General features: G+C 43.9%; 1 protein-coding gene across 3 annotated transcripts; it reads right to left on the bottom strand.

The window, feature by feature from the left end:
* Positions 1 to 2,165: 2,165 nt before the first annotated feature.
* Positions 2,166 to 20,852, bottom strand: LOC135175311 (protein spire homolog 1-like). Of its 3 annotated transcripts, none has more exons than XM_064143246.1 (16): positions 20,535 to 20,835; positions 19,149 to 19,183; positions 18,014 to 18,178; positions 17,138 to 17,263; positions 16,825 to 16,890; positions 13,736 to 13,885; positions 11,694 to 11,762; positions 11,084 to 11,222; positions 10,596 to 10,717; positions 8,367 to 8,409; positions 7,700 to 7,827; positions 6,452 to 6,583; positions 5,104 to 5,168; positions 4,245 to 4,272; positions 3,718 to 3,860; positions 2,166 to 2,566 (listed from the first exon to the last, which is right to left on the bottom strand). In XM_064143246.1, exons 1-16 carry the CDS (start codon positions 20,773 to 20,775, stop codon positions 2,395 to 2,397), a joined length of 1,824 nt encoding a protein of 607 aa, XP_063999316.1. In that variant the 5' UTR covers positions 20,776 to 20,835; the 3' UTR covers positions 2,166 to 2,394. The 3 variants fall into 3 exon arrangements, with proteins under 3 accessions (XP_063999316.1, XP_063999318.1, XP_063999319.1); XM_064143248.1 differs by having other exon boundaries at positions 20,598 to 20,834; XM_064143249.1 differs by lacking the exons at positions 2,166 to 2,566; positions 3,718 to 3,860 and adding an exon at positions 3,872 to 4,127 and having other exon boundaries at positions 20,535 to 20,852.
* Between the last annotated feature and the right edge of the window lie 722 nt (positions 20,853 to 21,574).

Genomic DNA, 21,574 nt, shown 5'->3' with positions numbered 1-21,574 from the left:
CACAGTCACCTCCACATCCCCAGGAGGTACTGTTCCTGGTGCCTTTAGGGATGGATCTGTCACTCTTCACCCTAGCTCCCAGCAGTGTCTGCTCTGCCCTGCACCCTGCGGCTCCCAAGACCTACTCTTCCTCCAATGGGGTGTTCTTGGCCAGGGGAAGGAGAGGGCCAGGCTCTTTTAACTACATTTAAAGAGGTGTGTATTTCTAGTAAGCCTGAGCTGCAAGCTGTCAACAGTTACACACCTGATCTGAAGGACGACTAGATGCCACTCCTGTGCAGAGGACCGCTTCCCACTCTGCTCATGGTCACAAGGCAGAAAAAAGAGAAGCCAGTACAAGCAGCTCCTGTGGCACCACAGCAGATGCACAATAGCCAGAACCTAGAGCTGCCTTTGCTCACTGAACAAACTGAAGTCTATCTCAGTGCCATACAGATACGTTCTCTCCATAGCACTGCATCCAGGCTCTGACAAGCATTTTGGATCTGCATGTTAATCAAAACAGGCTGATCTCAGCTTATTTCTACCTCTGTCTAAACTACCTCACTCAGCAAGTGTCCAAAAGCACCTCCTTCCTCTGGCTTTATGCTACACCCTTCTTGCCAGCAAGCATAGCTGTGGCTTGGCTACCATTTCCTGCAGCCTGCAAGGAGCCCATCTGCCTGATATGGACATGTCTCCCAGCAGCACCAGCAATCAGCATGCACAGAAGACCTGGGCAGGCAGTTTCCACCCCTCCTAATTGACTGAAGGAGGAACAATTTGAACTGGCTCCAAAAGGAAGCACAAGCTCCAGCTTCCCCACATTCATTTACTCGCCCAAACCTGCAAGAAGGCATGAACTTGCAGACAGGCAGTTTAGAGGAAGCAGTTAGACCAGCATGAGTCAACTGGAGGTATTGACCCTTCTGGCAGTTTGGATGCAGACCTTGGGCTCAGCTTAAACATGTCTTTCTTCCCTTCTCCTCTATTTAGAAGAACTGGCCCTTCCCAAGTCATTATTTTCCTCAGCATGACTCATTCCAACCACAAGTCTGATACATCTTTCAACACCTGTCTATCCAAGCCCTACAAATCACACCAGGAGAACTCCAGAGCACCTAGACACCCTCCATGCAGCAAATTTCAGAGGAAGAACAGCCATACTATCACACATCCCAATTTTGCATTTCATAGAATCACAGAAAGGTAGGGGTTAGAAAGGACCTCTTGAGATTATCTAGTTCAACTCTCTACACCAAAGCAGGATGACTCAGGGAAAGCCACACAGGAACACATCCAGGTGGGTTTTGAAAGTCTTCAGAGAAGAAAACTTCACAACCTCTCTGGACATCCTGGTCCTGTGCATTAGCACCTTCACAGCAAGGAAGTTTTTCTTCATATTGAGATGGAACTTCCTGTGCTCCAGTCTGTATCCATTGCCCCACATCCTGTCACTGGGCACCAGCAAAAAGTGACTGGCATCTTCTTAACACCCAGTCTTAAAGCATTTTAAAGCATTGATCAGATCCTCTCTCAGCCTTCTCTTCTCCAGGCTAAACAGCCCCAGGTCTCTCTGCCTTTCTTCATATGAGAGATGTTCCAGTCCCTTAACTGTCGTAGCCTTCCACTGGACTCTCTTCCCATAGTTCTCCATGTCTCTTGAACTGGGGTGGTCAGAAATTGGACAGAATACCAGAACGTTATTTTTCTAGCATGTCATACATGGTAGTCCAGTTTAGCTTAGGACAAAGCTTAAGGCCAATAGAAACAGCAAGAACCTCTCATAAACAACCACTGGCATTGATATACCCTGGGTATTTCAGTGGCGTGCACCACAGCACTCTGCTAACACAGTGTGGATGGTGTACAGACAAAAAAAGTCCCAAACCAAATCAAGACCTAGCTTCCTTAGGGACCCAGACCAAGCAAGCTGCTCCACAGCCATTTCTGCAGTGTTACATCCATCAGAGCACTGAGTTGTGCCTTTTAGTGAGTTACCAGGAAGTGTTTGCAAAACCCATGGTGATGTGATCTCATAACTGAGAGCTCCACACTCCAAGCCTCTCAGGAGTGGAGGTTTTAAGGTAAAGGTTTCCCTGTACACATTACACAGGGTGAAGTCTGCTCAGCAATGAATGCAGTTGTCCCTGCAGGTGCAAGGGAGGAAACGCTAGAGGCATGAGAGTGCTTCAACATTTATTTTTCCTAAAGACACAAAACACAGTTCTAAAATCCACAAAGCTCTGTAACACCTCACGATACATAAATACTAACAGTGCTTCCTGCTTAGACTAACCAGCAGGGCTGTCTTCTAGTCAGGCCTTTATGACACTAGGTGCATAAAGCTGTTTCAGTTCCTTCAGGTGCAAAGCAAGTGACATAAGCAACATATGGCAGTCATTGCAGTTTGGTTCAAGGCCAGGATATTCTCTTGAGAGGAATGCTCTGCTGTTGATTGTAGGCCATGCTTAACAGATACTGCTCACACCGTGTACAGATGTCCACAGTCAGCCATTCTGCTATGGTCCCTATGTAAAAGCACAGAGGCTGTGCTAGGCAACAGGGTTCCAAAATAACTGGTACACTGGAGTGGGAGAGGGAAAAAGAAAAGCAGGAAATCTGACATAGGTTTGTGTTAGAGAGCATGGTGCTCTTCCACCACCACCCCCTGTCCCAAACTGCATGATCCAACACTGCTAACTGATTTAGCTAAAAGCACGAATTCCAAAGCAGTCAGCTCCACTTCGGAAGGCTACGAAGTGCCAAACCAGCTTCACTGACATCTCTGTAGACAGTGTCTCAGTCAAAGGGCTAAACGATGTCTGTGACTGACCCAAGATTGTGGCCACATCCTATGCTGTAGGTTTGTTTTTTTCCATTCTGAAGCATGGCAGTAGTGCAGTCACTCAGACCTCTTCTGCAGTACCTACATTAGAAGACAGACCAAGCCACTGCCACACACCACTAACTTCAGTACCTAACACCAGCCCTGATTTCTGGCAACTGAATAACAGGTCTTTGTATCAAAAACTGTTGTGACTTCATTTTGCCTAGATTATCAGTTTCAGAGCAAAAAGGTACCTGTTTTCCCAGTATAATACATAAGTGATTTGGAAAGAAGAGGACAGATAGTATATGTTTCCAGTCATTGATACTGCAGATATACTCACAGGGGTGTGTTTATTTAACCCAAGCTGGTTTTGAAATATTTCCCATTCTGGGCACAAAAAGAGAAAATGCTGCCTGTATGTGTGGAAGGACTGAGAAACTGTTTGTGGCCATTACACTTCAGTCAATTACACCTCACATCATCAACGTATTTTTGTTCTAAGTATGAAGTGACTACTCCTGGCTTGTGGTAACTGATCCCTATCTGTGTGGGACAGAATATAGTGGGGTCTGAAAATTCTCATACAAGTAAAGCTGTTGCAGGGACCCTTCTATGTCTGGACTAATACAGACACTTCTGAATCCATTTTGGAAACCTGACAGCTAAAAAGCAACATGGATTTCAGAACACCTACACATCTCCCCCTATTGGTCATCTTTTGGTCACCTAAAATCAAGAACACTTCCAGAGAACTGTAGACTTGTTAGACCAGTGGCTTAAGTGGTCATTCAGCACAACATCCAGCTGACTAGCATAATGCAAACTGCTATCTGCATGTTTGTAGATCTTGCATATACAAGTAACATCTTTCAAAGTAAAAACAGAACATCCATGTTCCAACTTACCCTAAACACTTCCAGTGCTCTATTTCATGCAGCAACTCTGAGCTCTTCTGCTCTTGAATAGCTGGGTCCTCCTCTTTGGAGAGTCTCAGAAGTTTTAGAAAGTGAAATGGGAGATGTACACACATTCTGAAGGGCATGGACATCTAGAATCACAATACAAATCACCTGAGTTCTCAGGGAAACACATCCTTCTCCTTAGCAGGAAAAACTGCATGGCATGCAGTTGATTTACTGGTACACTTAGGAGATAGACATTAATGCAGTGAACTCTCTGACCCTTGCATAAATAGAGCACAGCATAATCCCAACCACTTTACACAGGATGAAAGTGTAACCAGAGTTAATGTCTGTGGCATGCTGGCTGGTTTTGCATCTTGTAATATTCTTTCTTCTGTTTTCCTAGAAACAAGCTAGAGGGTAGATGTGAGATATCAGTGAGGTGAAGGAAAGCTTCCCATGACTAGATGAGGTGCAGAGCAAACAGAACAAGTAAAAAACTTGTATGTTGTGGTAAAAACTAGACTTGCCTTGATGCAGCAGTCACAGCAGACAACGCTAGGAGGAGGAAAAAAAAAAGTTCCCAGCATTATGATTTGAGTAAAGCTCAGCAGGTACCAATATCACATCTAAAATTGACTTTTGCAAGTAAGTCTTAATCTGTGATTGTGATGCAATCACTTAAAAGTAAGCAAGCTTAGAACTCCTCTACTCAGTTTGCCAACCCCCCTATTTAGCCTAATTTGAATCATCTGAAATGTGTCAATATCCACAGCTCAAATGCTTTATCTGCAAATGCCAATTACCATTCACCCAGCACTAGCACCAGCCAGTGACTTGGTTCTCAGTGGTTGCTTACTTGTTCTTTGTAATCAATTCAGTGCTTCACTAGTAGTTCAAAAATATTTAAGTGAAACTTAATGAGCCTAAAGTTCCTCTTCTCTCCCACAGGCAGAAAGCCTGACAAATGAAGTGGATATGAGTATGTCCTCCTCCTTTCCCAGTCACAGGGTCTGGAGTTCACCTCGTCCTCAACAAAAGATACTAATGAAGGGACTCTCCTATACCCTGCTCAAGCCCTTGACTTAAGTTAAATCCAACCTTTAGAGCAAAATGCAGAAGTGATCTCTGACAGAATTTGAATCTCACACTTGCAGAGTAAATGTAGTTATTGCTAGCTAGAAGTTAACACTGAGATACCGTTTCAGAGGCAAGTTCTTCCACATCCCCTGCACCTGTAAACACAGCCTGGCTTCTGCAGCAAGGCAAAACTGAAGGGCTCAGCAGCCCGTTCCTATCCAGTACTACAACTATGTGAACACTGAGTATTTTCAGTACTGTTCTCATCCTTTTTGACCCTCCTCATTCAGTTCTTTTGTACCGGCTCACCTGCTGCAAAGGTAACAGCTGTAAGGCCACTTAAGAAACATCTGCTTATGGCAGCTGAAACAGATCTGTGGAAAGGAAAGTTACCTGTGAATGCAAATGGGAAATATCTGTGTGCCAACAGTATCCACTTCCTGCCAAAGAGCAAACACATAAACCGACCTTCTAAAGGCTCCACATACAATAACAGAGGTCCAATAAAGGATAGCAGACACAGGAATGAAAAGCTAAAAAGGCAAAACCTCAAAAAAAAGTAGTCTTACTTGCAGGCCAGTATTTTATGGTGCAGAGGTTTGGGGCAGCTGCCAGACAACAGGAGTTTTAAAAAAGGCTCCTGAGCAAACAATAGCTGTATTGTGCAAGAGTGTAACAGTAGTTAGTTGAGAGAAGGAAGAAGACAGACACTCTTTGAGGTAGACTGCAGCAATCCCAAAGAGATTAAGTCAGGGAAAATTTGAATCCAATCCTGAAGCAAAAAGTGAGTCATAAGGAAGCTGATGAGTCGCTTGAACCTTATGAAAAAAGAACTCATTCATACAGAGCTGGCAGTCAGAAGTGATATTATCTTGAGAATCAGAGCTTGAGAAAGCTAAAACAACTTCAGCAGCAAGAACACAAAGAGAGCAAGAGAGACGTTTTAGAACAGGCAAAGAGCAGACAGGTTGAAGCAAGGTTGGTGAGAAGAAAACAAGGATTCAGTCCCAGAAGCACCAGACTGTGGAAGTGGTGTAGCTCTGCTAGCAGGACTCTTTGACTCTGTCTACACTGCTAAATAAGCAAGGGCAAGAAGCTGACCCCTAAGCCAAGTAGCACAGATTTCTTCACATGTGTTGCAAAGGGCTTGTACTCACCACATGTGCTCTAGAGGGGCTGGCTGCAACAGCCCCTCTGAAAGGGGCCTCAGTGAATAAGCCAGCTGTTAAGCAGAGTGGACGGCCAACTCTGCACTGCAGGTGGTTGTTCCCTGTCCCACACATCTCCCCAGCTTTGCATCCACCCAGCAAGGTGGTCTGAGGCCAGCACAACTCAGGTGTGGGTGCTTAAATTAAGAGCATTTGGTTCACTATTTAGCAGTACCAAGCTTCAATTAATTATTTTGCTATTTTAGAGCTGGAGAACAGTCACAGCAGCCAGACCTAGTGTGGAAATGCTCGGTTACTTTCTAGGCAACTCACACAGATTAAGCTTTATTTAAAACCATCACCTGAGCAGTATTAAAAGATTTTTACAGCTGAGGGTCAAACTCAGATCAGCTGTAAGAACAAGGTGAGTTGAAGTAGTTCAGCACCGAGGGCTGTGAAGCCAGCCAGCTTTACAGGTAAGGACATCACAAAGAGGAAAGGAAGCATACCTTTGCTCTTGGAAAGACACCATCACTACCTCCTTGGAGGAAGGTTTGCCCTTCCAGCACCATCATTGTGTATCTGGTTCCAATCAGCTCAGCTATGGTTGGAGATGGCCACTTGGTAGGAAAGAGACAGTCCTGTCAAAAGGTAGAGAGAAAGCTGAAGGAAGAAGATACTGGGGGGAGGTCATCCTCAAAACTGGGTCCCAGAAGGCTCATGAGAACTTTTCTCTGAGACTCAAGATTGCCACTGATACACAGAGTATCAATTAACTCTGACAACACCAGCAGAGAAAGCAGTGGTTGCTACAGTTTTCAAGCAGCTTCTGGACACCTCGTCAAGCAAGCAGGTTTCTTAGTCACCACAGTCGTTAATATCTCCAGAGAGCCTCTGGGGAACCTCACCTTTCAGTACAGACCACAGCACAGCTGGCACCCTGGCCCCTCCTAGGGACAGGATCCCTTTACACATCACAGCACTCTTGCTCTCTCTTTCCCAGCACCTACTGGCCCCACACAAACGGAAGCTATGGTCTGGTGGCCAGACACAACAGTGCTTTTATCCCCAGGTATCAAGCCCAATCCACCTGCATCCCACCACCACACTGCTCAACAGAGGTCACAGAGTTATTGTCTGTTTAGATATTTGCCAGGGGTGGGCAGGGAGTGATGCAGAAGGAGAGGAGGAGGCAAGAGCACAGCACACTGTCAGGGCAGAGGAGGGTGAAGCCATGATTCAGAAGGTCACACAGATGCACACAAACCCCAGCATTACTTGAACAACAGTCCTTCAGACCCTGATGATTTCAGTACCACATACATATGTCAGTGAAGCTGTACTGTCTACATTTTGCCAACCACTTGTTCCCTTCACCGCACCTTAAAGGGTCTTTGTGAACTTATCACATCCAGAAAGAACGAGGGGAGATGGAAAAAGGAAGGACACTGCCAAGTACAGTCTGCTTGAGAAAGTGTCTAAGACTTCCAAGTAATGCAGTGATATTTTTTCTCTTTTTCTAAGAGGAGACACCTTATTTCATATCATTCAGACTGGGAAGCCTCCACAAGGACACTGCAGCATACATAAGCTGTTTCCAAGGAGGCGATAATGTCCCAACTTAAGGTCAGTGTACAATATGGCCTAAGATTAAAACTACAGAACATGCTTGCTGCTTGCACAAGGATCAAGGTGTCAGCACTAGGTCATTAACAGATATATCAGACCAAGCTTGCTAGTTGATGTGCTGGACTTACATGTTCCTTGCTTTGAGGGTCTCCCACTAAAGATTTGGACCTTCCTCTGTGAGGAGGCAGCTGCTGCTGCCCAGCATTCAGGAAGCTTTTAGGTTTAATGGAAGGACATGTGTAATGTGCAGCAAGACCTGGATAGAAGGAGAGAGTTTTAGTGTGCAGAAAACCAACTGTCAGCTTCTAAGTATTCACTCTAAAAGCTGAACGCCTTGAGTACTACACTGCCTTCTGAAGGCAGCGAGGCTTAAGTCTGTCTTCCTCAATCCCCATCAGCTCAGATCACAAAAAAACAGAGGTTACAGCAACTCTGCTTGTCAGTGAGGAGTGATGAGGCTTCATTAGCACTATTTAGTTTAATAAAAACAAGAGGTGCACTTTCCAGACACACATTTAACTTTCACTGTGAATTCCAGCGAGGACTTTGAGGACATGCTACCATTGTTTTAAAGCTGCAGGATCTATAAAAAGCTTTAGTCAACTGAAAAGGAATGGTTTTCAAAGAGCACCTTCCCAAACCCACAACTTAGTGTTGGAGCTTCTCCTGTAAAGTAAATCTTACAGCCAAGGCTTTGAGAACTCAGCAAGCTACTGATTGTACTTTGTCACCTGATTCAGATGTGCAGCTAGAAGTAGTGACTTGTGCTGTTGCAGGATACTACTGATAACCTACCTGAGGCAAGCCAGGTTCTGGAATGCAGTTTAGGAGTGGTTTCCTGTGGACCAGAGGACAGAATATTCTTAAACCATGTGCTTGATACACCAAGCTCACTACCTCAGAAGTGCTGCTGCTAAACAGAAGCCAGGATACACTGGAGTGACCGTAAATGGTCAAGGCTTAGGCAGAAGTGGAGCCAAAAGTGCAATCAATGTGGTGCACTTAGCAACTTTACTTCCAAGAGATAATAGCAAGCTAGCTTCCCTTGCAATCAAAGTTCCAGTAAGCCACAGAAATTTAAAGTTCTGTCACCCAGGTTCAGTGTAGATACTGGTCCCAAGTTTAACCTGTTCAGGAGCCAACTTCACAAAATCATAAAATCAGCCAGGTTGGAAGAGACCTCCAAGATCATCCAGTCCAACCTAGCACCCAGCCCTGTCCACTCAACTAGACCATGGCACTAAGTACCTGAGCCAGGCTTTTCTTGAACACCTCCAGGGACGGCGACTCCACCACCTCCCTGGGCAGCCCATTCCAATGCCAATCACTCTCTCTGGGAAGAACTTCCTCCTAACATCCAGCCTATACTTTCCCCGGCACAACTTGAGACTGTGTCCCCTTGTTCTGTTGCTGGTTGCCTGGGAGAAGAGACCAACCCCCACCTGGCTATAGCCTCCCTTCAGGTAGTTGTAGACAGCAATGAGGTCACCCCTGAGCCTCCTCTTCTGCAGGCTAAACAACCCCAGCTCCCAACTCCAAGTACATTGGAAACAGAATGCATTGAGTTGGAAGGGACCCTGAAGGTCATCTTGTCTAAGCCCTCTGCAGTGACATCTTTAACTAGACCAGGTTGATCAGGATGCCATCAAGTCTGACCTTGAATGTCTGCAGAGTTGCTGCCTTCACATCTTTGGGCAATTATTTGTTTGGCTTCAGCTCACATGTAACAACACTGCAGAACAGTTCAAGAGACTGTGCCACACTAACTCAACTCAATCCCAATGTTGTATTTCAACAACATTGCTTCTCCTGCCTCTAGAAAAGCAGAAAACAAATTCAGTTGTATTAGTCTCCATATGAACGTACCTTCTAGTTTAGTGGAAATAGATCAACCACAGGGTTCTCAAATGCTGTACTTGTGCAAATATTGAAAAGATTTTCTGCTTTTATCAATTCATATCCTTTTTTCTCAGTTAAGCAACTGCATTTCAGACAGAAGTGTTTACAGAAAACAGATTCCTGTTTGCATGCCAATGCATCTGTGCTAGACACGATGTGTTAAGGCTTAAGTTCTGCTGCTCAGAATTTCTGAGTATGCTCAGTTTGGTTCTGAGATTCACACTGTCAAGCTTTTAACAGTCAAACCAGGAGTTAAAGAACCCAAAACCTGTGTTTCATGGTTTAATGAAGAGTGGTGCTTCCCAAAAAAATCACTCTACAGGCATAACTTGCTTCCTGAAATCATTCTTTCCTTTCACATGCTCATATACTACATGAAATGCAAATACACCAATACTTCTAGCATTAAATGCCTCACTGTGGGTTAAGAGTGGGAACAGTTCAGGCCCCTATTGACCAAACTCCTATGCATATTAAAACTGTTTTCCTAGTATCAGGTGATGAAACAAGAAGAAGAGGCCTGAAATTGTGCCAGGGGAGGTTTAGGTTGGTTACTAGGAAAATTACTGAAAGGATGGTCAGGCATTGGAACAGGCTGCCCAGGGAAGTGGAGTCACCATCCCTGGAGATGCTCAAGAAAAGTGTGGATATGGCAATTTGGGACATAATTTAATGGCCATGGTGGTCTTAAAATTACAGAATTGTTTTGATTAGAGAAGACCTCTAGGATTGAGTCCAACCATTTACCTAACACCACTCAATGATCTTGAAGGTCTTCTCCAATTGAAACAATTCTATGGTTCTGCGGGATCTAGTCTGAAGAAACCAGCACAGATTTTGGTTCTATAGGCTGCAGTCATGCCACAAAGAGTGGTTAAATACTCGACCACATAATACTTGAGGTCTCTTCCAACCTAGAATTCTACTATTCAGTTCTGTGAATATGCTTTGAGCTTCTGTAGAGGAAGGGACTTTAGTGTACCTAACAACACCACATGTGTTCACTTCTGGGACACAAGATTGCCCATACTAGGATTTGAACCTGACATTCCAGGATGCATATATGCAGACCTAATGACTGAAGTACTTGTGCCTCTCCAGAGCCCATTCATTTAAAAGCTTCACCTGAACACTTGGTCCCAGCTGCTGTGTTGTAGTGTCAACACTTTTAAACACTGTCTTGGTATCTTGGAGAGTCAAACTGTTTCTTGGAGATTTCAAGGCAATATGTGGTGGCAGAAGTGTTCCTGCATGGAATAAAACCCCCCATACACACAAACAAGATAAGATATTATGCTCTGTAAAGGACAAATTTGATAACAACAAATCAGAATTTGCTACTTGTCTAGACTTTGTCCTAGTAGTTACCTCATCTTTTAGTTTCAAATTATGATCAAAATCCTGTTCACTCAATGGACAGACAAACATAAATAGGCATACAAGAGTGAAAAGGGTAAGGTGAACATCTTTTGAGCCTTAATAAGCAATAAACAGACATACCACTTCTATCCCACAAAATCTGCATTCCCACCTCCCTTGCATTAGACATGTTATGGGAAAGATAAATGGACATTCATTTCCAAGGCCATGCTAGACAACACTGACTTGTATACCTGGTAGGTCATTGGGCCTGCTCCCATTTTCTCTTGCTGCTGATGACCAAAGTTTTTGTGGTTGTTTTATTTGTGCTATGCACTGTTCTTGGCAGCTGGACTCCCATGGTACATTCCCTTTCCACATCTCCTCCAGCACCTACAGGCAAAGCATAGCACCAGAAAGAACCAGTGGGTAGAGAAAAGCAACCAGCAGTGACAGAACTATTCCTTCAGCAATGCCAATGTTTTACAAGTGACTGTCACTCAAGAGGCCACTGAGCCCTGCACATGAAAGAACCTTTAGCTAATCTACAGAAGAATACTTTAGCAACTCTCAAATTTGAAACCAAGAACTCCAGGAGTACTTTCAGGACCAGAAAAATGTTCCAAATGCAAGAAGCAGTAGCAGGAAGACTGATCATCTTTTTTCTATGAAGATGTAATCTCCCATTTTCCTAATCCCACATATTGGCAAGAGGTCTGCCCAAAAGTTAAGCATTGTTAAAATCTCCCCCTCCCACATACAAACCAGTAGCTAAGACATTAACTCTCCCTTCCTAGAAACTGTCCTGTTAATGCCAAAATCACTGTGTTCTGCTATCATTAGATACAGCACCAGGTCACCTACAGGCTTTACATGAGTCCTGGGAGAGGTTGTATCAGCTTTGGGGGTCCTGTGGTTTTGCTCAATGATCACCTGAAAGCAGAAATGACACTTAAACAACAGTTCTTTCTCTATTCTGGTACACCCTCCCAGTTCTTGGAATGTTTCAAGTTGGGATCTAGGAATGGCAGAGGTGGAGAATGCGTAACAAAACTGAGTTGAAAAGTGTAGATGGATGAGGTTTATTTATGTGGGTTTTTGGTAGAGACAGATGCATGGCAAATTAGAGGCAGTCAGAAGTGCTGCACAGCCCTTTGAGGCTTACACATGCATACATCCTTCTACCCTCAGCAGCTTGTGAATTGCTCCAAGAAACCACTGGGAAAGTCTGTACTCAAAATTTCATGTTAGGAGTGATCCTGACAAGCACCATGGTCACATCACATTCATCAGTGAGGACAGTAATTGAATGGGATAACAAGACTGTAACAAGAACTGTGGCAGCAGGTAGCTGTTATGCACAAGCTAGAATCCCAGAGACAGGCTTACAGTCCTACATAAGCTAAGAACACCACCAAGCTAGAATTACAGGGCAGGTCTTTGTGTCAGGCATACTGTCTCACTCACCAAGCCCTAAGCTGAGAATGCATGTCTTTAGCTGCCTTGTTCACTCCTCCTTACTTTAAGGCTATGCCATTTACTTTCGCTGTGTGTACAACTTCAGAACACGTGGGAGTGCAGGTAGAACTACAGTTTCACACATTAGCTGTGCTTTCACTCATTTGCAAATTAGACCACTGTTTGCTAGAGAAGCTTTAAAGTAGCTTTTGCAGACGAGAAAATCCTCCTTGAAGAGTCTTCACAGAGACCTAAGTACAGCACTCTATGCTTTCTTGTAACATTTTGAACTATTACTCTTTAAACATGTTTGTGCTTCTCACTGAGCACTGGAGAAAAATCTTTGAAAGAAAAACAATGAAAATCAAGACCCAGTTCATCCTGCCACCTTGAGTTAGAGTTCTGTACTGCACAGTGCATTGACAAGCTACACTGCAAGCAGCACGAGCAGTTATCATGTATTCTTTCCTTTTCACTACTATTTATTTACATATCAGTCAAGATCTCATCTCCAGAGAAATGTCATAGTCTTATCTGAAGGCTGAAGCCACAGCAAAGACAAGCTGGAGTTTTATAGAGGTACATGATTTAATTGAGGCTTTTAAACTCCCTGCACTCTAGCAGAAGCAACAAGGAGAAAAGAACCTGATGTGTAGTGTGGTATGCAAAGTTTTTACTTTTTAAAATACCACTCTTTGTTACGAGCAGAGTCGTGTCTCATCTTCTGCCAAGACGTCTGTTTGCAAAGCATGCCAACGCCACAAAGCCTTATGCCAGTGGTTTAGATTTGCTCACTGTTCCCAGCTCAAGCAAGTGAACAGCATCAGATACCTTCAGAGATCACCTCAGACATTTTTGCATCTGGCCATCTTCACCCCTGCCATCCAGAGTGCTGGAAACCCCTACCACCTGAGCCCTGGAAGAGGCTCAGCTTTTTTCCACCCTCCTGCAGTAGGTCCCATACACTGCCTAGAGGCCTTTGCCAGAGGCTGCACAAAGGACTTAGTCAAAATTGCTTTAGCATTTGCACACATCCTGAGACATCTAGGAAGGCAATGAACCTCAGCTCAGCTCACAGAGCCTAGGAGGACACAAGTGTCCAAGGTGGAAAGCATAAACAGGCAAAGGGCTGTTTCATGAAATGGCCGTGCGCAAGACAGCATAATTGCCCCAGGTGAGTATCCTGGCCCTGGTAGGACAAAAAAATTACCATCCATTGTCATGAAAACATGACAACCCCAGCTTAAAAAGTTATTGGAACTGAAGCATTTGGGTGGACAAATTAGGGTGAACTAATGCTGAGCTGCAGCTGAGTGGAAGACACCGACATATCTGGACTTTGAAGTACCTCTGAAAAAGGCTTTTAGAGAAGAGGTCTCAACAAATACTGCTTTGAAATGAGTTAGAGTAAGTGGTTTCAAAGTTGTCCACTGACTCTAGTCACTTACCTTCCGCAGGGTGTACCTCTTGTGCTGAATGTCATCCAGAAGTAGCTCATAGGGAGAAAGGATGCATTCTTTTGGAGGTGCGCAGCGCCGTGGTCGCTCGGTGCTCTTGCGCAGCTTCACACCATTCTGCAGTTCACAGATGATGCTGGCCTGTGGCAGCACATTGGAGAAACCAGTGAGGGCCAACTTAACAGCTGGTTAAAAGAGACAGAGCAGCATCCCTCTCTCCATGTTAGGGAGCACACAGAGCAACTGAAGTAAATCAGGAATACAGAATTGTGTACTTAACGGCTCTTTCAACTCATTTTTAGATCAGGGCATGGTACCAAAGCAAAAAATTGCTTCTCTTTGCAGAAGTTGGATTACAATGAGGAGCTAGCCTACCACCTTATTCCCAAACTTTGTCATTAACTTTATGAACGCACTTCAGTAAAACACAGCTTCTGCTGCCAGGCATCTAGGCCCATTTTCTGGAACACCTACTTGCTGCAAGTGCTCCAGGTGCCTTTTTTTTTTCCAGATTTTTGCATCCTAAGAACAATGGAGAATGAAATCCCAACTGCTACCATTAAAATCCTCTGAACTTACAGAAACCAAGGGTTGTGCAGACAAGAGGAAGGCAAGGGGAAAGGGATCTCCTACTTTAACCTTCAGATCAGCATACATTAGCAGCTTTGGCCAGACACAAGCTGGTAATTCTGACATCTGCTCATCCTGCTCCTGTATTAATATCCTCAGGCATGCAGTAGAACTCAGCAACAGTTAAAGATGGGAATAAAAACAATCAACTCAATAGCATACTCAGAAAACATTGTGATGGAAGTGTTAAGTCAACAGCTTATCTAGATCCCAGCAGCAAAGTGAGCAAGAAAAAGTGATGGCTGTATAAGGAACAGCGAAAGGGAAGCAAAACACTTTAGAAAACTACCTCAGAACAAAGTTTCTGACTGAAAGTCTTTTCCTTTTTCCACTTATAGTAGGAAGCATCTTCTCCCGACTTAACTCCTTTGGATGTCTTGGTGTAATATCAGAAGAGTATTATGAAAGCTTTGCTTGATGGTTGCCTTTGAGCAGATTTTGTGGTTGTTGTATGGTTGCTAGCCATGCTTCATCTCCAGAGAACCAGAATTGTCAAAGAGTGACCATATACTAGCCCTATTTTCTAGGTTATACTGATTATTGTGTGGGAGAACATGCAAAAGTCCCTGAGCAAACTCATCAGTATCAGAGACCTCAGAAATAGTTTATCTTGAACCATTTGCACTTTCTTGAGTTGTATTTCACATGACAACAGAACTTGACTGAAAGATAAGAAGAGAGATTTCTGTCCTGTAACATTGACACTTCACTTTTGGGACAAGAATTGCCTTCAGATGGCCATTTCAGAGCTACTTGTGCATCCATTTTCCAGATGTAGGTGACATCATTAGCACTCATACTTTTCTTCCCTACTGACTGGATCACCACAGTTATTCTGTGAGCTATCCCATGTACTGTCAAACTCCACATAAGCTTCTCACACCTGTGCAATACAACACAAATTGCTCCACCACTCCAAACTTATTGCATTCAATTCAACAGATGAATGGTAAGAAGACAGCTGTGTTTCTAAAAAGGCCTCACTGTTTAGATCTCAAGGTGAAGATTGTTTTATGCCAAGTACAGATCAGCTCTGTTTGAAACTTTACAACCCTATTGAGCTGTGGTCCATGTTTTCAAAGGCCTTTTTTGTGGCATTCAACATGAAAAAGTGTGGTCCATGGAGAGCCTTAGCTGCTTGGCACCATTCAAGGCATCAGCTCTAATCTGTGGGATCACACTGAAGTCGGCACACCGGTGAAATTCAAGTTTGTCAGAGCAATGCAATCAACTGGTGCTTAGAGAGTTGGAAAGGCAGGAGGCAGAGGATTTGCAACAGACATCCTGCTTTTGGAATTCACATCTTCAGAAGGAGCAGAGGCCAAATACACTGGCCTTCAGGCCACACGGCAAAGCTCATGTATTTATTCATGTATTCCCTGCAGAAAAGAGCTGCAGCAGTTGATGAGTTTGTGGTTTGAGATAGCTTGCCAGTTTATTTTAATAGATCACAAAGCTGAGAATATGCCCAAACACACATTTCACAAACATTTTCATACGAATAGTTTGAGCACGCTTCAAAGTTAAGAGCTATTTAGACAAAGGGAGCGAGTCCACAAGTCTCTCGGGGCTTGCTGTTTGTCTCCACAGACTCCAGTGCGTTTGTTTATGCTGGGCAGAGCTCCAGCCAGAAGAGCTATTTGTTTCTGAGTGAGCCCTGGCTATCTAAGGCCTTGAAAAGAACTAAGTTGCTTTCTCCACTCCAAACACACAGGCAAAGATCTACTGAAGGACAGAATGGAAAGACAAGGAAGGCAGTGTGCAGAAGGTAGGAGATACTCCTTCAAGCCCACCCTCTTTGATCCCTTTGTTTGAACTCTGGTTGCTGCATAACCACAAAGATGGACAGAACTATTGACCTTGAAGTGCCCTCCAGCCCTACACCAGTACAGACTCCACACTGTAACAGTGAACTGGTCCACCACAGTACTACCACCAACATAACAGTTCTCTGGGAGTTTTCAGTTCAGCTACAAGCCAGGAACTTGCACAACTTGTACTTGAACAAGTCAACTTGTACCAGTTCCTGCCAAGAGCTGGAGTTTGGGTCTGATTTGCAGGAAGAAACAGAGTAACAATTTGATCTCTCGCTCCAAAGACTGCCTCCAACTTAATTTTTGAAAGCGGTTTAAACTGAACCACAAAGACAATCTTTGTGTAGAATAAATATCCACGAGGTTAACACACAAAATAGCTTCAAGCTCACTCCTCTGCTCATTTTATGAGCAAGTTTTTAACTACTTAAGTTCTTAATCTAAAAAAAATTCCTTTGTTTTCAAGCTCTACTTTTAATAGAAGAGTCAGTGGAATGCCTCAGAGAGCTAAACTAAAGAGAAGTGTCCCAAACCCAAAGAACCAACCAAAAAAAAAACACCAAAACCCACCACCCCCCAAAAAAACACCACAAACCAAACCCACCTCAACCCTCATAAAAAAAAAGAACTCCTTACCCAGTATTTTTTCCTCTTCTGAAGGGGATTTTTCACCAAATCTTCCATATCCATTTTGCTCAGACGCTGAGAAGCAAGCACATGAGGTCATTATCTTGCACTGCTCAGTGTTTTGCTATCATCTACCCAGCATAACTTAACTAATAATCTGAAAAGCCTAGAAGCCCCCAAATCCCAAACTTTCAAAAGCTCCAGTTAATTACTAAAATGGTGCAGAGGCACTGAAAATAGACCTCTGGCAAGGTATTCCATTTCTAGTGCAATAGGAGAGTGTGTGGAGGGAATAGAAGCTAAGGGGTGATCTCAGATGTACCTCTCTGGAGGTCTGGATGATGGTCACAAGATTCTGAAGTTCAATGTAGTCAGTAAACAGGTTCCTGCAGGTCATTTCATAATGGCTGCTGGCCTCAGAAGGCCTGGACAAGTGCTCCTCACAAACCTGAAAACAAGTGGAGCTACTTAAAAAGAGACCTTGAAATTAAAAAAGTAAGATGGAATAAAGCCAGATTCAGTTCTCAATCTATGGTTAAAAAATATTTTTAGAAGTCTTCTTCACAGCCCCTTTCTAGCATTTTCCACCCCTCTGCTGCAGATGGAAAGGAACAAAGGAGCAAGATGCCCAAACGTGTATGTGCAATAATGTCAGTAGCTGTGTAATTTATGTACCTTGCTTTCCATAAGGCATATGGAGAACTAAGGACCAGTAAAGGGTAGCCTCCAGTGCAAAGCACAGATCCCACAGCAGGTGGAGTCATTTGCCCTGTTCTCCTCTGCCCTGGTCGGATTGAGGGACAGGAAGTCTCTTATACTTTGACATTATGTTGAGTGGAAGATATTTGGGTTGAGGCATTCAAATCCTAACTCCTGCAGAAACTGAATGTTAAGGGCAAATGATTTTCCTCAGTATCCATAGTCTTCTAGGTATCAAATTTGGAGACTACATACAGGACTTCATAGACACAGCTGTGTGAGAGCCATGCTCAGTCTTCCTTCTTTATTTTTTCCCAGAGGTACTTGCACACAAAGATGGTTTTGCCTCTCCCCTCTGCTGGGAAAGCCACATGCTCCCTCCATGTCCCTCAGTGAGCTAACCAGCTTTTTCTCAGAAATGGTCTTACCCCTCAGTTAAAAGCTCTGTTCCATCAATTCCCTTAAAGCTGCTATATTTACTAAGTGGTAAGAAGGAAACCTTGATAACATCCTGCAGGGTGACTGCTGGTTCCATTGCCTTCTCATCCAGTTTCAACATGAGGCAGAGCAGTTTCTCCAAAGGATCACTAAGTTCTCGCTCCAATTTGTCATCAATTCCCCAGTCCAGGGCTTCATAGATCACCACTCCCAAGTATTCCAACAGCTGCAGACAGAGACCAAGGAAGGAGTGCACCACAATGCATTGTGGAGAACTTCACAGCTCTCACTTGCCACATACCCTCCACCACCCTTCAGCACTGAGCACATCCCTCAGGATGAAAAGAGATTAAAGACAGCAAGATGCTCATCAGGTAGTGTGCTAGTTTGAAGCAAGCTAGAATGTTTTGGTACAAGAACTAGATAACGGGCAGTGAAATGAAAACAATTGATGTCAACTTCTCTCACAGTTACGCTGAGAGCTCTGGGAAGAAGAAAGACTTTTTCTCCATTTTGTCTCTACTCTTGCTTTTGCCTTAGACCGAGACACATCTTTCTAACATCACTGCTTTCTAACCCTGCTCCCTAACCTCTTGGCCGCACCTCTCTTCTTCCTGAGAACTGGGGTAAGGTTGAGAGGGGCCAGGGGAGGTGTTGGGGTGGTTTGAAAGCCCCTCCTGGGGACCTTGGGAGGGGAGTTGTGCTTTTGTATTGTTTATCCTTTGTATATTTCTGTATATAATTGTATATAACTGTATATATTGTAAATAGCTGCTTGTAAATTCTGCTAGCTGTAAATAAATTGCTTCATCTATATTCCCAGGGTCTGTCTGAGTTAGCTGGGGCAAATACAAAGTGTGGGGGGGTGGGGTAACCCCCAAACCATCACAGGTAGCATCCCTAAATAAGCTGCTTTAAGGTTTTTAAATGGCCTCATCCAAGTTACTTGCTATTAATAAAAAAAGATGAGCTACCCCACAGTAAGCAGCACCTGGGGACACTCTTTCTCAGTCCTTGAGTTCACACCTAATATACTGTACCATCTTCCAAATTTCAGGGGACAGAGTCACCCTCACAGACCACAGCAAATTTAAGCATGTTGATAGCTTCCAAAGACATCTGCAATTCCTGAGCTGATGTTATACTACAGCAGGATTATATCTGCACACAAAACAAAGGTGGATACACAGACTCACCTTGTCCTCTGACTGCTGAATGCTGCTGCCAACATCTGAAAGTGAAAGAAGGGAGGGGGAGAAAGATAAATACATGTACGTTAATAAACAGTTATTAGAATCACTGTCAAGAGAGAGAAACAGGAAAAATTCCTGGCAATACTCTCCCTTGTGGAGAAGTAGACCTGTATTTGGGAATTCCTGGAAAACAACATGGGATACTCCTCTAATTGGGAGCACTAGTGTGCTAGTTTGAAGCAAGCTAGAATGTTTTGGTAAAAGAACTAGATAACAGGCAGTGAAATGAAAACAATTGATGTCAACTTCTCTCACAGTCTCGCTGAGAGCTCTGGGAAGAAGAAGAAGAAAACTTTCTCCATTTTGCTTCACTCTTGCTTTTGCCTTAGACTGAGACACATCTTTCTAACATCACTGCTTTCTAACCTTGCTCCCTAACCTCTTGGCTGCACCTCTATTCTTCCTGAGAACTGGGGTAAGGTTGAGAGGGGCCGGGGGAGGTGTTGGGGTGGTTTGAGAGCCCCTCCTGGGGACTCAGGTTTCTGGGAGGGGAGTTGTGCTTTTGTATTGTTTATCCTTTGTATATTTCTGTATATAATTGTATATAACTGTATATATTGTAAATAGCTGCTTGTAAATTTTGCTAGCTGTAAATAAATTGCTTCATCTATATTCCCAGGGTCCATCTGAGTTAGCTGGGTACCTACAAAGTGTGGGGGGGGGCGGGGTAACCCCCAAACCATCACAACTAGCCTCAAGCTAACTGCTGCTGGGTACTTCCCACCCCCCACCCCCCACCCCTCCCCGGCCGATAATAGATACAACAAGAAAACAAGGAAAGCACTGGATCTTCATCTCCACCCTTTAGTACCCATTTTTGTCCCTGAAGAGTTAGCCCAGCATTAGCCCCTTCAGCTGTGTAACCAAGGAGTGCCCATGGCAAGCTGTGTAGTTTGCTGGCTACACAAAGTGATAAAAAGGGGAAACTACCATTCATAGATTTGCCTTGAGAGTTACTATAACGAAGGAATACATCAGAAGATGAATAGAGCAGGACATATAACAGAACCTCATTTCAAGTAATGTTAAGTAGCAACAAAGTTTTATCACAGCTATTCCCTAGAACCAAACAACTCATGAGAACACAAGCAGAAAAATTAATAGGCTGTGTATCTGTATCACCACTCACCTACAGACGTTTGAAATAAAGAATAGGCAACAGAACAGCTTCATTACCATACACAAGGGGGGAGGGAAGAAGAGGGGGAAGAATGAGGCAGAGGGGGAAAAAAAACCCAACCCAAAACCCAACAAGCACCCCACTTTGTCCTCGTATTTCAGCTTGCTATGGATACAGTCCTTCGCATCCAGAGCTAACGATGCTCTTACCAGACTTGCGGTACACCTTGAATGAAGCAGAACCATCAGCATGGAGGAAGATGCTTCCAGTACCTTTTATGAATACAGAATGGAGTGATGGGCTCAGCCCCCGAGTCATCTGCTCCATTTTACAGCAACACTGAAAGCAGATAGCCCAGGCTTGCTCCTCACTTATAGGCTGCTGAAAACACCTCAGAACCTCAGCTAGAGAGACCTTTGTGATCCTCTGCTCGTACTGTGGAGCCTCCATTTTCACCTTCTTCTCACATCCACTCAGCCTAGGAAGCTCCCCTTTCTAAGACAAGAAAGTGCTAACAGCAGCCTTTTATCTGCTTTGACTCCTGAGTTGCTTTCACCTCTCTTCCCTGCAGATGCAATCATTAATGCCAAATTTGCCCCATGTTTTTAAAGAGACATCACTTTAATCTGTATTTGCATGAGACTCCTTGAAAGAAAACAGAAAGTATGCAGCAAAACTAATCTAAAGAGAAACCCATACAAAAATCACGCTCAATTTACCTCTGTTTTTCCCTAACAAACCTATTAATCAGAATGCTACAAGAAAAATAGTTCAAGTAGAAAAGAATGGAGGCAGGAAATGATGTCTTATGGTAGAACTCATAGGAGACCACAAAAATTCAATCAATTTGATGGGAGAGTCTTCTGGAAGCATATTAATCAGCTCCACAGGGCACCTGCACCCACCACAGGCCCCTCTCCTGCCTGGCCTTGACCCTCTAGCCTTGCCACAGCAAATTCCAACAGCTGGGGCTGGGATCAATGCATGTAGGGAAGAGGCAGACCAGGTGGGCACCCAGAATACGAGCAGCATATTACCATGTATAAAGTGTGGCTACCAAGAAGATGGCAACTTCCTTTTTACAAGGAATCACATGAAACAGACAAGGGGTAATGGGTGCAAGTTATTCCTGGAGATTCTGGGTGGACTCCAGCAGAAAATTTTTCACTGTAACAGCAGTCAGACATTGGAATAATCTCTCAAACAGTGGATTTCCTTACACTGGACAGTTTTAAGATTCAGATTGAAA

Source organism: Pogoniulus pusillus, chromosome 5 (assembly GCF_015220805.1).
Source record: "Pogoniulus pusillus isolate bPogPus1 chromosome 5, bPogPus1.pri, whole genome shotgun sequence".
NCBI lineage: Eukaryota > Metazoa > Chordata > Aves > Piciformes > Lybiidae > Pogoniulus > Pogoniulus pusillus.
This window is presented reverse-complemented; position numbering and strand designations above follow the sequence as displayed.